Here is a 16,675-nt window from a genome sequence, read left to right on the forward strand (position 1 = left end):
GCTCCTTATATTCACTGCCTTTCCGGCCTCATCTACTCATTCAAATCTTTGATATGGTACATTTCCTGAATAAGGCTATGAAGCCTGTCCATCGTACTCCTTTTGGTCTACTCACAGTGGATTGCAGCTAAAAAGTTGATGATGGGGGTTGCTGAATCAGCCAGGCCTTTCTAGTTGTTGCGTTAAGTAATCTAGTGAATCTATAAGATTTAATAATTTTTGTTGTCTACTCATTGTTCTCCGAGTAACAGTGCCACAAGAAGCCGAACTACAAAATGGAAAGGTGTTGCGTGCTGTAATCCTGAATCTTTTTTTCCACGTATTGTCACTTTGTTTGTTATTGTTTTCACTTTGTTTATTATTGTTTTCAGCTGTAAATATTTTCCCATGCAGATACAAGATCATTAGGGAAGTTGGTAGTGGTACATTTGGAACTGTATGGCGAGCTTTAAGCAAGCAGTCTGCTGAAGTGGTAGGTTTATGTTAGTTTTGACTTTTGATGTTGGGCGCATTCTGATTTGAATTTATTCCCGCACTCAAAGTTGAATGTATGAGATTTTTTAAAATAAAATTTTTCCAACTAATTCATGCATAGGTCGCTATTAAAAAAATGAAGAAGAAATATTACTCATGGGAAGAATGTATAAGCCTGAGAGAAGTCAAGGTGACAAGAGTTTTGCATTTTTGGTTGGTTTTCTTAAGCTAACCTTTTATGTATGAGATAAATGACAAGTTTCTTTTTTGTCAGTCACTGAGGAAAATGAGCCACTCAAACATTGTAAAGCTTAAGGAAGTAATTAGGGAAAATGATATCTTGTACTTTGTTTTTGAGTATATGGTATGCATTCTCGTTTGTTTTCCTGTCTGTCTTACCAATCTCATACTACATATAGATTCTCATAATGTGTTACCTTTTCAGGAATGTAATTTATACCAGCTTATGAAAGACAGAGGAAAGCTGTTTTCAGAAACCGAGGTGAAAAACTGGTGCTTCCAAGTATTTCAAGGTCTCGCTTATATGCACCAACGAGGATACTTTCATCGAGACCTCAAGCCAGGTTAGGACTCACCTATTGCTGCAACATGACTGAAACCTACTTGCCTGTGATATCCAGCAATTTTATTTGGATAGTTTGGAGATTGGAGCTTATCATGATAATACCTGTGTTTCAACCTTGTGGGCTTGGTCCATGCCTACCGTTTTGATTCTCAGTTCACTTGGTTTTACATTTTTCCAGTTTGATTATGAATTCTTTAATGAATTTATTTACGATAACTCATCAAGTATAAAATTTGGTTCAGTTCTACTTGGTTAGTTGTGCGATAAATATTTCTTTTGCATTATGCAGAATAGGTATACTTGTTCGTGGATCCTCAAGCCATTTACAAACTGGAATGTGCGTGTTGGAAAAAGTCTATTTGTTATCATCTAGAATGGAATCCAAATGAATTGAATCGAGTCAAATATTACTAATTTTTCATGTTGAGGTTGAGCTCAAAATTTTTAACCTGCCCATAGTTAGAAATCGGATTATTTTATACTTGCTTGAAGTTTGAATTTGAGCTTGACTCATTTGGTTGAACTTAATTATCGAGTTTTAATCAAACAAAGACTCAAATTCAGGTTTGAGCACATGCATTTGGAGGGTGTTTATAAAATATTGGGACTCATGAGAATGTCAAACAAATAGTTCAGCCTCAGATTCAGTTTGAACACATAGTCGAACATATTCGAGTTCGTGTTGAGTGCAATAATTTTGAATGCCAATTGAATAATATTTTTAGTTAGATTAAAAAGCTTACGAACCAGCTTACTTTTGCATACCCTATCCTGAATTTGCTTGATCGACGTGCTGTGTATTTTTTAGATGTGGTTTTCCTATTATTTTTATTTGCTGTTATTGGTTAATGCTCATATCAGAGAACTTGCTAGTATCAAAGGATGTCATAAAAATTGCCGATTTTGGTCTTGCTCGTGAGATCAATTCTCAACCTCCGTTCACTGAATATGTCTCGACACGCTGGTGGGCAGTTATTTCTCTTCCTTCCTGTTTATTTCTATTCTTGTATTCATGTAGGTATCTGTAACTTGTAATATGCAGGTACCGAGCTCCTGAAGTTCTGCTTCAGTCACCAACTTATGGACCACCGGTTGGTAAGTATATGTGATAAAAATTTTCCTTGAAGTTTTCTCATGAGATATTAAGATTTTCTCTTCTTTGTTCTAGACATGTGGGCAATGGGTGCTATAATGGCTGAATTATGCACACTCCGTCCTCTATTTCCAGGCTCAAGGTTTTCCTTCTGTAGAGGCCTTCTTATTTATTCTTTTCTAGAATTTGATATGATTAGATGGGTGGATTGTCGCAAGTGATGTCTGCCTCTCATATGTCACTTTTATTGAGTCTTGTTAAATGTCCCACATCGGTTAGAGGAATTTTTGGGAGTTGTATATATAGACTTGGAAAATTCTCCCTTTTGAGCTAATTTTTTGGGTTGAGTTAGGTCCAAACCCCAATCTTAACAAGTTTTGTAGTCTAGGTACAAATTGCTTGTGTTACTAGCTTTTTCATCACCTTGTCAGCTTGTCTTGCCAAGTACTTTTATACTCCTACCTATTTTTAAAAGGGAAAAGCACACGTATTGTGAAATTTGTTTTCAGCCCATACATAAAAATAAAAGCACAAATGGAGAACGGGATATCCTCCTATCAATATTTTGAGATTCGAATATAGTCTTGCCGCAATTTAATAAACATAATCAATTACTTTAGCTGAAATAGGTTGTACCCTCAATTAATAATGGACTGAATGATTTTTAGTTTAAACTAGCATTTGGTGCTCTCTTACCGTTGAGAATGTTTTATAGTTTTCCGTACTCCCTTTAAAGATTTATTTGTTCCTTTCTTTTCACAGCTTCCGAGTAGTTTCCATCGCCATTGACTTGTATAATTTTCTAGATGTTTCATCTCTTTCAAGCATGTTACCTGTTTCTCATATGACAAGTCTGACCTGCTTTAACGTTCTCTTATTTTATGGTGCAGTGAGGCAGATGAAATTTACAAAATATGCTCTGTGATAGGCAGCCCAACCATTAATGAATGGCCTGAGGGGATTGAACTTGCTAATGCCATAAGTTACCAGTTCCCGCTAGTGAGTGTTACATTTTTCACCGGATGCAGATAAATGTAGTGTCAGAAGCATTAATTTGTTCTCCATCAAGGACATTATTTTCTGTCTACATTGGTTTAAGATAAATATTTTTTATTTTTAAAGCTAATTTTCTACCATAAGGATAAAATTAAAAATATCGAGAAAATAAGTAAAGCCTTACCTCAGAACACTTCATTTATATGGCAAAATTAAACAAATTGCTTCTAGAGAAATTGCGCTTGTGAACATTTGATTTGTGTGTTGTACAATTTTAAAAACCTTTTGTTAAAAACTGAAGATATTGTGACTATGTTGGAAGATTGTATAAATAATATCTTGTAAATCTGTAATTGATATTATGTATCTTAGATTGATATATGTGTATATTTGGTTTCCTTAAGTCAAGGGATTGCTATGATTAAGATCTAGGGTTTCCATTTTTAACAGTTTAGTATGTTATATAAATACCACGTAGCTATTGGAAAATAATATAATGAAGTTATTCTCTGATTTTTGACATGGTATCAGAGCCGTTTTTTTTTCTTCCTAAATTCACGTTTTTTCTCTACCCAACAACTCCGTCGTTCTCTTCATTCCTTAATCATGTTTGATTCCCAAGCTTTAAGAAAAATTGTAGTTAGTGAAGCAATCTGCCAGATCGAAGATGTAAATCTCAATCCAACGACTGGCGACTTGCCAAATATCGGACGAACTATCGATTGGATGGAAAGAACTACTTGAAATGGTCCCAATTTGTGCGGACTTATTTGAAGGGAAAAGTGAGAATTAGTCACCTTCTTGGAACTGGACCCAAACCAGGAGAAGAAGGCTTCGATGCGTGGGACGAAGCTGATTCTATGGTCATGTCGTGGCTGTGGGGGTCGATGGATCCAAGGATTAGTGACACTGTCATGTTTTTGACATCTGCAAAGACCATTTGGGAGTCAATCAAACGAACTTATTCGAAGGCTCGTGATACTACTCATGTCTATGAAATCGAAATAAAGATGCGATGTCTATGAAATCGAAATAAAGATGCGATCGGCCAAGCAAAGAAATAAACCGATCACTAAGTACGCCAACGAACTTCAAAATCTTTGGCAGGAACTTGATCATTATCGGATCATTGTGATGAACTGTCCAGAAGATGCATCAACTCTAAAACAATTATTTGAGAAGGACATATTTTATGATTTCTTAGCTGGATTGAACCCAAAATTCGATCAAGTAAGGGTCCAAATTCTAGGAAAAGATGAGATACCATCTTTGGAAGAAACAATATCTTTGATTCAGGCTGAAGAAAGTCGGAGAAGTGTGATGTTTGAGCCTCAAAATTCAGAGCGGTTGGTGATGGTCGTGAAGGTTCCAGAACTTCAGATTAAGGAGTATGGAAGGGCATAAATATCAAAATGAAGGTCGAAAGAGTAAGAAAGATTTGTGGTGCACTTATTGTAGAAAGACTGGCCAAATTGCCGATGTGCTTACAAAAGGACTCCAGAGTACAATATTGCAAATGATTGTTTCCAAGCTGGGAACGGAAGATGTCTTCTTCCTAGCTTGAGGGGGAGTGTTAAAAACTGAAGATATTGTGTTTGTGTTGGAAGATTGTATAAATAATATCTTGTAAATTTTTATTTGATACTATGTATCTTAGATTGATTTAGGTGCATATTTGGTTTTCTTAAGTCAGGGGATTACTACGATTAAGAAGGGTTTTCATTTTTAATAGTTTAGTATGTTGTATAAATACCACGTAGCTATTGGAAAATAATACAATGAAATTATTCTATGATTTTTGACACTTTTCTACCAGAATATTTATGTTCAAACATGTTTCATTTCATGTTTTGCTATTTTATTTGATGGGATGATAGTTTGTTGATTAGCCCCGAAGACTACTTCTGTACACTAATATAGTTACATGGCAGGTTGCTGGGGTCCATCTCGCTGCGTTGATACCAGGTGTTGGCGAGGATGTTATCAATCTTATCACGGTAAGAAATTATGTCATCTTCATTTCCTCCATCCATCCATCCATCCATCCATCCATCCCTCCCTACCTGATATTTTCGTGAACTTCACATACCTGAATTGTTCTAAATGATGAACGCTAATTTGTGAAACCTGTTTTTTCTTGGAATCAATTTTTTTTTTGCCGCTAAACTTTTGAATTATGTCTCGTGTTTTTGCCAACTGTAGTCACTTTGTTCATGGGATCCTTGCAAGAGGCCAACCGCCTTGAAGGCTCTTCAACACCCCTTCTTCCAGGTATCAAACTCTAATAATTTTAAGTTTCTTTCCTTTTTAATTTGGCTATCTGATATGATTGTTTGTACACACGACATGGTTAAGTGTTCTCAAATGATAAGAATTGTTTTTACAATGTTCAGAGTTGCTTTTATGTTCCACCATCATTGCGTGCTAAAGCTACCATTGCAAGAACACCTCCTTCTGGTTAGTCTTTGGTTGCCATACTCTCTTCTATCTTTGATAAAAATTAGGGGAATTGGTGTTAAGATATGAGTTGTTGCAGTGGGAACAAGAGGAGTTTTGGAGCAAAAATGTGGAAGGAGACATGCAGCTACTTTATCAAGCCCAAAGCCCAGCAACAGTTTTTACACTGCCAAATCCCAGGCATCTTTGGGTGCAGGTATTATGTTTTTAATAAAATTGTAATTATTGTTGATTTGAATCAAGAGTCGTGCAGGTTGTGCTCTTATGTAGAATGTAAATGAGAAAGACAGATGATTAGCATCATATGGTCAAGATAAATTTTAAACAATATATTATATTGAGATGGAAAAAGAAATTGAATAAAAAGAGAGATGGGGCTGGGAAGGGCAGGCCTAAATTGCTGTTCATTGAGTTGTGTGAGGGATGGTTTAAAATCTAAGCTCCAAACAACAATTTTTTAAATTCACGACCTTGCTCAAGCCATAACATATGCATCAGGTCATATTTTTTAAGATATATTTTAAGGGAGTCAACCCCAAATTTTCTGTTGTGGGAAGCATCAGTTAATGGGTTTTGAGTTCTTTTCAAGATGATTAATATATCTATACCTGTGTTGGATAATAATTACTGTTTTGTGGAAGCTAGACATGATACTATTAATGCAGGGTGGGGGAGTATCCTGTGTGTTTGCTTTTGCCTTCATCTTTCTCAGTACTGGATTTTACACTCATTAAAATAATTATTTTTTGTATGTATGCTCGTGTTTTTTGGGTGGCATGATCTGTAAGAAAGCATTAGTAACTTCTTCTATTTCTTTACATCAGATGTGCAAAGGAAGTTGGATATGAACACTCAGGTAAGTTGGAATGTGATTTTGCTTGAGCTAATTGGTTGAGTGGTACATTGTGTTGTATAATTTGTATGAGTTTTTAGATATTTTTTGGTTAATAAATGTTCTGATGTTTGTCCTATCTGTGATACAGGATATGGTTAAAAATGACAAGATTCTGAAGAACTATGTGAAGCAACAGCCAAGGTATCAACCCCCTGGCATGAATGGCCCATGTAAGTAGAAACATCATTTTCTTCAGTTTGAGGTGAACATTTTGAGCCGTGCTCGATTTCTTCTTTACAATATTTTATATTGAAATTTTTGGCCTCCACATAGCGGCTTTTCTTTGTTATGGAACGTTCCATCAGGGTCGGTTAAATCAATATTTTCCACATAGGAACCACCTAGTCTGGTTAATAATCATATCATATATTTGGACAATATAGATACTGTGCTAATTGAAGCTGGAATTTTTTATTGAGATTCTTGTCTTTGCTAATGAAAAAAAAATCTTGCATAAGAATATCCATCTAACTTCGGCTGGGATTCTTTCTATCTGTGTAAATGCAGCTGGTAACAGGGGAAAGACTCGTGCAATTTCTGATACTACTGAGAAGTTGGCAAACATGGGCGTGGGCTCTGGTAGTTCACTTGTGAACCCATATGTGCCTCCACCTATGAAGGCTGGAGGTTGGCATGTGCCATCAGAATTATTGCTTGGACCAACTCAGGAGCTTCCAAGACGACCTTACAATAGGAAAATGGCGGGTTGAATAAAACTGTGATGCTATCGCGCTGATTGCCCATTCGTGTTGATGCTATCCCGTGTTTCTGACCTAGAACCATGTGTACCCTTTAAAGTTGATTCGGTACTCGTTATAATTTTTGTTCTGTCAGGTTGTGGGTTTGATATTATGTTTTGATACAACATTTGTGGAAATGTTGGTAACAAAAAGTTTGGGTGTTGCTTAGAATCTTCTAGGACATTTGACTCCTACTTGTGCAATTTGGGTTTGTGTTGGTCAATTTTCTGTTTTGTTATTCCCGAAGTCGAAGCATTTTAATCTAAACATGATGAACGAATTTGATCCAAACAGGGACAGGTTGATTTGTGAGTCGTTTATTATTACTAGCATAATGTACGAATAACAAACGTGGGTGTACTATGTATGATCGTAAATTTGCAAATTTATTTCACTTGATATTCAATAGCAAATAAATAAAGAACGTAGATGTGCTATGCATGATAGTAATTTTGCAAATGAATATAAACAAATAATTTATATCACTTTACATTCAATAGCAAATGCATCAGTTCCTTCCAAAAAATAATTTGTCTATCATTTCAAATAACTATAATTTGTTCAATCATTTAATTGCTTGATTTTCACTTCATTTATTTTCTTTTCATTTTTTTTTGGTTTTTTTTTTTGCTTATTATTTTGATAAATTCACAATGCTTTCATCATCTTTGATTTCTACTGTTTTTTTTTTGTTGTCAAAATCAGATTTGATGTTAATTCTTTTATTTGTTACTTGAGTTTTTTTTTTTTTTTTTTTTTTTNTTAAAATGTGACATAAAAAATAATTAGTGGAAAAAGTTCTTGGTTTTTCAATGGAAAAACCATGCATGTTGATGAAGACATGCAAGTGAACTATTTTACACCGGAGATTACAACGCGTTGGGATCGACCGAGAGTTTAGAGGGAATAAATAAACACATTATCAAATTTTCGGCTAGATTGGCTTGGGTTAACAAAACACGGTTGATTTATCTTAACTCGGTAAAGATATAAGTCAGCAAGGTAAAATATGTGTGCGAAAATAGACTTGTGATCTAAGTTGAACCAAGTAGATACTAATACAAGAACCAGCAGAGTATGAAAAACATAAAAAAGTTTCGCACAACAAATTGTTTATAGAAGTTCGAATATTGCTTTCTTTCTTCTGTTTCGAGAAAGATTTCCACTTTTCCGCCAACCAAAACTTATTGTATATAATTTCAATCAATTCTCATTCTCATAAATACAAAAAAAATTATAATAAATTCTAACACACATGAATGATCCTTAAATGATCAAATATATCAGATAAACATTGTGCTTTGTAGAATTCAGCTTCAATACACCAATCTCCCTTTTTCTTTGGGTGGAGTTACTTACGAAAAAATTCTATTTCATTGTCTTTCTCTCTCTTTTCTTCCCCAACAATAGTTTCGACGGACTCTTCCTTCGAGGTAAAACTTTTTCCCAAACAAAATTTGATCCAAGGAAATGACACTTCAGCTTGGATTGCTGAAAATTGGCAGAGTATATTTATAAAATCTTGCGGTGAATTTTCCAGATTTTTTCTATTTTAAATGTCTATTTTATTTTATAAAAAAGTGTCAAACTTTCAAATTTGAATGACTCTTTTTACATTTAAGAATTTATACTTAAACGTAAAAATAAAAATATATATGAGTTCACTATAATTCATACTTTTTATCACTCAGTTTTTCATGATTTTATAATTTATAATCATCAACATTTATTATCCATAATAGCTAATATTGCATCCTAGTGCAAATCCAAGGAAAATACAATTCCAGGTTTGCACAAACTCTCTTGATCAGAACTCCCGTGGAAAATCAAAGGCGGGACAAAAATCTGAAAAACAAAACAACTAAAACATTATTCATCTAGAATTTGATCGAATAACCTAAACATGAGTAAGTCTCTTGTGAGACAGTCTCACGAATCTTTATCTGTGAGACGGGTCAACCATACCGATATTCACAATAAAAAATAATACTCTTAGCATAAAAAGTAATATTTTTTCATGAATGACCCAAATAAGAGATTCGACCCACGAAATTGATCCGTGGGACCATCTCATGAGAGTTTTTTGCCTAAACAAATCGAATATAAAGTAAATTTCTCTCTTGTAACATAAACAACATACGAAATCTATCGCTACTACATGTTAGAAATTTTCGGGATAGAAATAAAAGAGACCAAATCTAACATAAAATGCAATTATTGTTTGCAAATCATCGAAGAATAATTTATCACATTTGTACATCAAACAAAACCATATAAATTTTAATTTTAATTCTTAACTTTAGGTTGGACATAGTAGAAAAAATCAGTCTTTCCCAATTTTTTCCTTCAAATATAGTTAAAATTTTGAAATATTGAAATTGAAATGAGAACAGATGAGTAGGGGTGTTCATCAATCTCTTCGGTTAGGTTTTCGATTTGTTTTTTGGTTTTTTCGATTTTAAAAATATATAATTCAATATCTAAATTGGTTTTCTTCGGTACGGTTCAATTTTCTATCAAAACAAATTGATTATCTTAATTTGGTTAATTCGATTTTGACAATTATTTAAACTAATAATAAAAATATGTTTTTAAATATAATATATTATTTGATAATTTCTTAGTAAAATCTTTAAATATAACGTCTAAATAAATAATTTTCAACTAAAAATTATTCAAAATGACTCTTCATTATCTAAATATCATAAAATATATAATCTAAATAAAATAATTACTCAAATGAAATTTCAGTCGGTTCGATTGTGATATATATAATCCAAAACCGAACTATATAAACTTCGATTTTAATATTTATATTCGAAATAAAAAAATTTAATTTTCATTTGATTCAGTGCTTGGGTATTTCGGTTGGGATTTACAATTTTTTCAATTTTATCCAAAATTTGAACACCAAAAACACAAAACAGAAAGACACAAAAGAAGTAAGAAAAAGAATGGCTGCTTCATCAAAAGCAACTAATACCTATAGATAATAAATAATAATAATGATAAATGAATAAATGACACAATTCACTGAACTTAGCTAATAGAAATTTATTGCAGTCAACAAGGTAATTTCACAAAATTCTGTATTTTTTTTAATAATTTCAATATCATCGTGTCGAAAAATAACTAAAATTGTTGATGAAATAAAAACAGCACATTAAAACTGAAATTTGACAACCAAATACAAGAAATCGTGCATTGTAATTTCGTAACTTTTAAAAATCGTGATTCGCATTTTTACAAATATTGATTAATTCGTATATTAAAGAAATTGTTCTTGTTAGTGTTATGCATCTTCATAGTGTCGTATATGTGTGGGACAAGAGATTTAGCAACCACCGTTGGATCATGTGTGTCGACAACTAAAAAGTTCCAGTTATTTTCTACTTCATAAGCTCAACAATTGTGGTATTCCATCAGTAAAACACCATGAAATCTAATGCCTGCCTTCTGTCATTGGCACCATTAAACCAGAAAGAAAAAATGGGCACTGCCTCAACAAAATCTCGAAAAAAAACCGTGGCAAAGACAGATAAAACACCTGAAAAGAAGCAACTAGTTACAAAGAAAATTCCGCCTAAAGCCTTTTTAAAACAACATTTGTAAGTTGAGTCTTCTAAAGTTAAGATAGTATCTGTTCCATTGTTAAATTTGCCTCTGATTTGACTAGCAAAGATATTGAGCTTGTATCCTGTCGCGGTTACTATCCCACCAAAGCTTCGCGTGCACCTCTCCAAATTTGTCACGGCTACAACAAAACCACTAAAATTCAGACATTTTCAAACTTCAACTCTGAAGTTTCATGAGTTTTAAGACTTATTTACCTGAATCTGACACGTCGAAGTTCTCTGGTTCCATCAACAAGTTGTCTAATAGTAATATAAACACCAGGCTCATCTTCTTCAATCCACTCAGATTCTATGTCACTTGCATTGCTAATAGAAACTGAAGCCTCGTCTCTTGAAGAAGTTGTCATTCTTGAAGCTTCCATAGACATTTCATTTTTCATGCCACTACTCGAGTAAGCACTTGATCCAGGATTGAAATATTGGCTGCTGCCTGGGAGATTATACCTAGGAGTCCACTCTTTGTTTAAGGATGGAGTCATTCGAGGGCTTTCTAAGGCAGTTCCGAGCCTAGAATACGTCGAGTCTCTCTGCAATAAAAGCAAGTGAAGAGTTGAAATATTAATTTACAATATCATGATAAGAGTAAAGAGCAAAAATTCAAGAAAAGGTGATGTGAGTTTACTCCATCCTCGGATCTCCCTGGAGTGCTGAGACCTTGCTGATTGAATTTCTGGACATTGTATAACTCCATTATCCTGTCGTAGTTTTCGCCCCACCATCTCTGAGCTTGCCATTTGTTAAACATCTCCCGGCTAATACATGTTAAGCAGGCGCGATCTTGTATTATTATAAAGTCAAATCAAATTTCATTAAACAAAAATAAAATCAACTTCCCATTTGACACTATGTTGTCCAGTTTAAAGTTAAAAAGCGAGAATCAATTCGGAAAGTTACATCCGTGGTGGCATATCTAATATCAAAAGGTATAACTATGTATGTTGTTTCCAAAACTTGACATGATCATACAATCTTTTAAATATATACGTACTTGAAACGGATTCGTTTAAGATCATTCCCTCCTCGAGGGAGTGACACAAAAGTGATTTGAACACCAGGCTCCACCTGTGCCATCCATTCTTTCGGTTCATTATCATTTTCGGGCGTCATTTCTCCATCATAAGCTGAGAAAGATTCTAGTCCACCTGCTGTCCTGTCGCTACCAAATACCGTGAATGTTGAATCAGGTCGCTTAGCTCGATGTCCTGATTTTGTAAAATCCCAAGCTGGAGTCGAGCTTGAGCTTCCCGGTTGGGCATATGAATATGGAACTCCCTCGGAAATTGTATTGAAATCGGGATAAGATCTTGGCCCTCTCTTGAAATTATCATCTGTTTGCCCTGGCTTACCTTTCGAAGATGATCCAGAGACTTTTAATGCCATATCCTTGATCTGATCGTGAAAAAAATTCCTTAGCTTTAGTAGTCCACTCAATGAATAAGAAAACAAAGAGACATGCAGATTGATTCCCTCGTTCACCACAGAGTAACGGACTAGTCATGTGTAATAATTCTAGCAAATGCTTTCTCCAAGTATGTAGATTTTTAAAAAAGGGAGATGTGTCAACCTTTTGGTCTGTTATATTTCTAGTTGAGGTGAAACTTTTGTATACTTTCGAATTCGTTTCTCAACATGGTTTTTGAACCAAAAGTTTCTTGTCAGATACATAAACTCTTGACGATATAGATTGAAAATTTTATCTGGTTAAAGCTAAGTTCGCGATGAAACATGAGTTCTCGGAAGAAAACCAACCAGGCCAACCACAGGATACTGGGTACGGAGATAGAAATTGTAATTTTATTCCATAATACTAAAACCAACTCATTTGCGTTATATAGTTGAACAACCATGATGGGTTCCCTTGTGCCGCAGGGCCCCCAAGAAAACTATACATTATAGCAGCCTGAAATTAAATGAGTAATGGCTTTTACTTCATCAGATTTGACATAGAAATATGCCCAAATAGCAGTTTATATTTAGCTTAACTTAAACAACAAATAGCTAGTCCCGACAAAACACACAGCTTTGCTGCACAAAATACTGACACTTACATTACATTGCTAAAGAGCTACTCTGTGAAGTCCAAAGCAACTGATAGATCTGACAAAATCTATCTTTTTTTATTGCGTTAGTACGCCTAACTCCTAAGCGGCTAAGTCTACAAAAACTGTTTCTTCAATCCAAGAGCTGAGAGAATTTTAACGTATTGGAGGGCAGGAATTCAACGTGGGCCACGTCAAGGATGAGTCTTTTCCAAATATTTTCAGGCATANAGTTGATTCAAGACCAAAGATCAGTACCAAATATAATCACTTTTCAGATTTGTACAAGATGACACTGTTATGTTATACCACCGACTATGTCTTGAAGTTCTAAATCGGTTAACTCGAGATTTTTTTTTAACGCAATGTTCTTGAAATCATTATCGTATTGATCAATGCATTCTAGTTCTAGCAAAACGGGAACCCTTCAAGAAAAATTAATCCCAGTTATAAAAAATAAACATTCTTGTTACCTGTGATAAGAAAAGAGATAAAGGATTTTGAACCCAGGCTCAATTCATGTGCTTCGTTAAACACGAAGTCTGGTCAATTCAATAAAGTGAAAAGCAAATTTAAAATCCATCGTATTATTACAAGCTAGAATTCCTCGTATCAAAGGAAGATCAAATAATGCATGGAAAGCTGCAAAAGAGAAAACAATTTTGGTGTAGGGCCAAAAAATTATAGGACCAATCAAGATTTTCGGACACATGATCCGAGGAGTGGCGTGACAATGTCCCCTTCAATTAAAGTCATTTTCTTTGCCACTACAGTCGTGCCACACACACCCCCACATGTTTCTTCAAGCCATTTGCTGTGACTGGAAAAGTCACCTTCAACCAGCGGGGGGAAAATAGAGAGCCAGTTAGGATTATCATCTATCTTTATTTTAAATCTCTCTCTTTGTGTAGATTTCAGAGTTCCTAACTATGCTTTTGTGACTTTATGTTATGCAAGCATAGTAATTCTTTTGTTGTTATTTGTCGCAAAAAAGTTTGGCATCCTTTCAGGTCTGGGTTTGGAAATGATTTGAATCTATCCATTTACAAACTAACAAGTCGGGTATATCATCGAGTTGTCCAAGTTTCAAATAGCATTTGCAGCTCTAATCCATCGAAATCACTCACATTTCTTAATTTTCCAAGGCCTAGCTATAAAACCCAGAAACCTGTACCAGCAGTCCGGCGCAATACATTCAAGACTAAAAATTTTCTTATCGGACCCCAGGATTGGAGTTGTGACTAAAGAAGTAAACACATGACCTAATAATTCGTACATAACCAAAAAAAAAAGCAACCAATTTTGCTAGTATATAACGGGATTATGGGACTAAAATCTTCTTGTTTGGATCGTGATCCATGATTTTCCGGAATTCTCTTCTCACCAGTGGAATAGATTGGGAATGAATGGCTAAGTTCTATCTATCTATGTTGTGTGTATGTGGGAGGGGGAGGGGAAGGGGGAGGGGGGGTGTGTGCGTGTTGCAGCAGTAGAAGTGAAGAACCTGTGTAGTTAGACTTTTGACAGCGTCTTTGGTAGAGGGAGTCCCACGCGGGGCATCCTCATCATCGTCATCTCTTTTCTTAGAGCAAGTTATACATGTCAGCATCTTAACTTTTCTTCTATTTCCACCTGCAAACCCAATTCATTTTACGTAAATTTCAATGAAACAAGTGGATTTCTTCATCAAGATTTGAATGTTTCCCATGATATACTATACTAATATCACAAAAGTAAAGCCCAGGTTTTTCAAATTCTTTGCTGTTTTTGGATTTCAACTCAGATCTATATTTACTAATAAGTTTAAATTGTACGACGAAAGCAAGTAAGATATCATCCTTCCAAGATATTTTTTTCCTGTTTTTCTATAATTAGTGTTTTGATAAGACATTTTTATTCCAAGATTTTATAGAAAAACATGTCCGAAATTCAGTTAATCTGGTTGGAAAATTTGTCATAGAGAGTAATAATAATATAATTAAAAAAAAAACTCTTAGGAAGAGAATTTAATAGTAGTTGTATGTTAAACATAAAGGGCCAATAATTGAACACAAAGTTCCAAAGTGGCTTCTTGATGTTCCCTCCTTTAATGTACACAAAGAATAATTAAAAACAGATTTTGTGTCCAATTTTCTGCCAAATTTTTATTGATCACACTCAAAAATAATCCCAACCCTTTCACTTTTGTATTGAAGCACACTTGCCCTTTTCTTGAATAATTCCAAGCCAATAATATTTAAAACTATTAAATACGAGGGACCAGATGGTCGCAAAAGCAACTGGGAATCAGATGACATGACTCAATAAATGAATACTGAAATGTTGTAATAGGTTGCAGAATTTGTCCCGTTTTGAAAGTGCTTCCTCAAAACTCTTTCAGACAATGAAATTAAATCAATTTGTTGACACAAAAAAAAAAATTCAGAAATTTATTTTTCAAGAAATCAAAAGATTTTCCCAGATTTTGAACAAAATGAGCATCGACATACCTTATTATTCACTGTTGTTTGATTTCGGTCTTTGTTTCTTCACAATTACCTTGATAAACACGGTAGCAAATTCGAGTAAAAGACGTCAGAACCAAAACAAGAATTTTGAGCTTTCTGATATCTCATATATACTTTTCGAGAGTCTTACCTTTGGATTAAATAAATCTTTTCACGCTAACTTGGAAAGAAAAAAACAAATCCCTTCAAGAATCAGAGCCATATTCTCGTAGTGCTGCTACCATGGCAGAGGAAGGAGGGGGGAAATGGAGGAGGAGAAGGGAAAAAACAGAGTAATCCCACTTCAAAAAAAATCAAATAACAGCTGGGTGTAATAGCTAGACCGCGAATAATCAGACCGAATCGAATCTCTCGATTATATTCTCCAGTAGTGTACTTCATGCAGCTACAACGAATCTTCAATGAACAAAAATAATTCTCCGGCGACACATGACAGCTCCTCCGTTTCAGAGCTCTATCAACGGCGGAGGTGGCTCGAAAAATGGGAATGTTTTTCCCTGCATAAATAGAGATATATATATATATATATATCGCAAATAGAGGTGTGGAAATTACTTTGTTTTTTTAGTGTGCAAATGGAAACGGAGAAACGAGGATGGAGACAAGGAGACCGAAGTGCGAGATTGTGATTGGGTATTTATAAAGGGTGTGACGTCGTCAAATCCCGTCGTTATCCAACGGAAATCGGAACACCCCGAACGCTGCACGGGGGTTGTACTCCGTGCTTCAGAGAATGTACACGGAGACGCAATGATTTAGGTGGGGCCGTCATAAATCGAAATCTTATGAAAAATGGGGTCCACCTAGACAATCTACGCAGACTACGCTGGGTTGCTTATACGGATGCCACGTGTTATATCTTGTTACGCAAAAATTTGTGTGAGACGGTTTTACTGATCGTATTCTATGAGACGGATTTTTTATTTGGGTCATCCATGAAAAATATTAATTTTTATGCTAAGAGTATTATTTTTTATTGTGAATATCAATATGATTGACTCGTCTCATAGATAAAGATTCGTGAGACCGTCTCACAAGAGACGTACTCGTCTTGTTGTAAGAAAAAAATCGATTTATTTTAGTTAAATGGAAAAAAATCTTATTTATTGTGTTTTTTTTTTTTTTTGAGCTTTCCAATCAAATGATTCAAAAATATTCACTTATAATAAGTTTTAAAAAGTCTCATCCATTCAATGCATACAGGTAGTATTTTAAAAAGTTTAATTTATCTTTAAATTGAAATGATATTAAAA

General features: G+C 34.5%; 2 protein-coding genes across 3 annotated transcripts; one reads left to right on the forward strand and one right to left on the reverse strand.

Moving 5' to 3' along the window:
* The first annotated feature begins 121 nt into the window (after positions 1-121).
* LOC140979978 (cyclin-dependent kinase F-4-like) lies at positions 122-7,412 on the forward strand. Of its 2 annotated transcripts, XM_073445666.1 has the most exons (16): positions 122-283; positions 394-472; positions 596-664; positions 749-838; positions 920-1,058; positions 1,922-2,024; positions 2,103-2,155; positions 2,229-2,295; positions 3,044-3,152; positions 5,081-5,146; positions 5,352-5,420; positions 5,543-5,606; positions 5,686-5,802; positions 6,431-6,462; positions 6,590-6,671; positions 7,009-7,412. In XM_073445666.1, the coding sequence occupies exons 1-16, from the start codon at positions 276-278 to the stop codon at positions 7,209-7,211; spliced, it is 1,350 nt and encodes a 449-aa protein (XP_073301767.1). In that variant the 5' UTR covers positions 122-275; the 3' UTR covers positions 7,212-7,412. The 2 variants fall into 2 exon arrangements, with proteins under 2 accessions (XP_073301767.1, XP_073301769.1); XM_073445668.1 differs by lacking the exon at positions 5,686-5,802.
* Positions 7,413-10,672: 3,260 nt separating this feature from the next.
* On the reverse strand, positions 10,673-16,005 carry LOC140978750 (protein Brevis radix-like 1). Its single transcript, XM_073443964.1, has 7 exons — positions 15,553-16,005; positions 15,405-15,453; positions 14,420-14,547; positions 11,865-12,265; positions 11,499-11,628; positions 11,072-11,403; positions 10,673-10,995 (listed from the first exon to the last, which is right to left on the reverse strand). The coding sequence occupies exons 3-7, from the start codon at positions 14,522-14,524 to the stop codon at positions 10,914-10,916; spliced, it is 1,050 nt and encodes a 349-aa protein (XP_073300065.1). The 5' UTR covers positions 14,525-14,547; positions 15,405-15,453; positions 15,553-16,005; the 3' UTR covers positions 10,673-10,913.
* Positions 16,006-16,675: the final 670 nt, after the last annotated feature.

This window comes from Primulina huaijiensis, chromosome 6 (genome assembly GCF_012295235.1).
Source record: "Primulina huaijiensis isolate GDHJ02 chromosome 6, ASM1229523v2, whole genome shotgun sequence".
Classification (NCBI taxonomy): domain Eukaryota; kingdom Viridiplantae; phylum Streptophyta; class Magnoliopsida; order Lamiales; family Gesneriaceae; genus Primulina; species Primulina huaijiensis.

Bases quoted from the DNA above. Each gene is read 5' to 3' on its own strand.
- LOC140978750 (XM_073443964.1), bottom strand. From the start codon at position 14,524: ATGCTGACATGTATAACTTGCTCTAAGAAAAGAGATGACGATGATGAG. The intron at 12,266-14,419 runs GTTCTTCACTTC...TTTCACGATCAG, and splicing joins TCAAAAGTCTAACTACACAG to ATCAAGGATATGGCATTAAA. The intron at 10,996-11,071 runs GTAAATAAGTCT...GTTTTGTTGTAG, and splicing joins CTTCGACGTGTCAGATTCAG to CCGTGACAAATTTGGAGAGG.
- LOC140979978 (XM_073445666.1), top strand. The intron at 2,025-2,102 runs GTGGGCAGTTAT...TGTAATATGCAG, and splicing joins GAATATGTCTCGACACGCTG to GTACCGAGCTCCTGAAGTTC. The intron at 5,147-5,351 runs GTAAGAAATTAT...TGCCAACTGTAG, and splicing joins ATGTTATCAATCTTATCACG to TCACTTTGTTCATGGGATCC.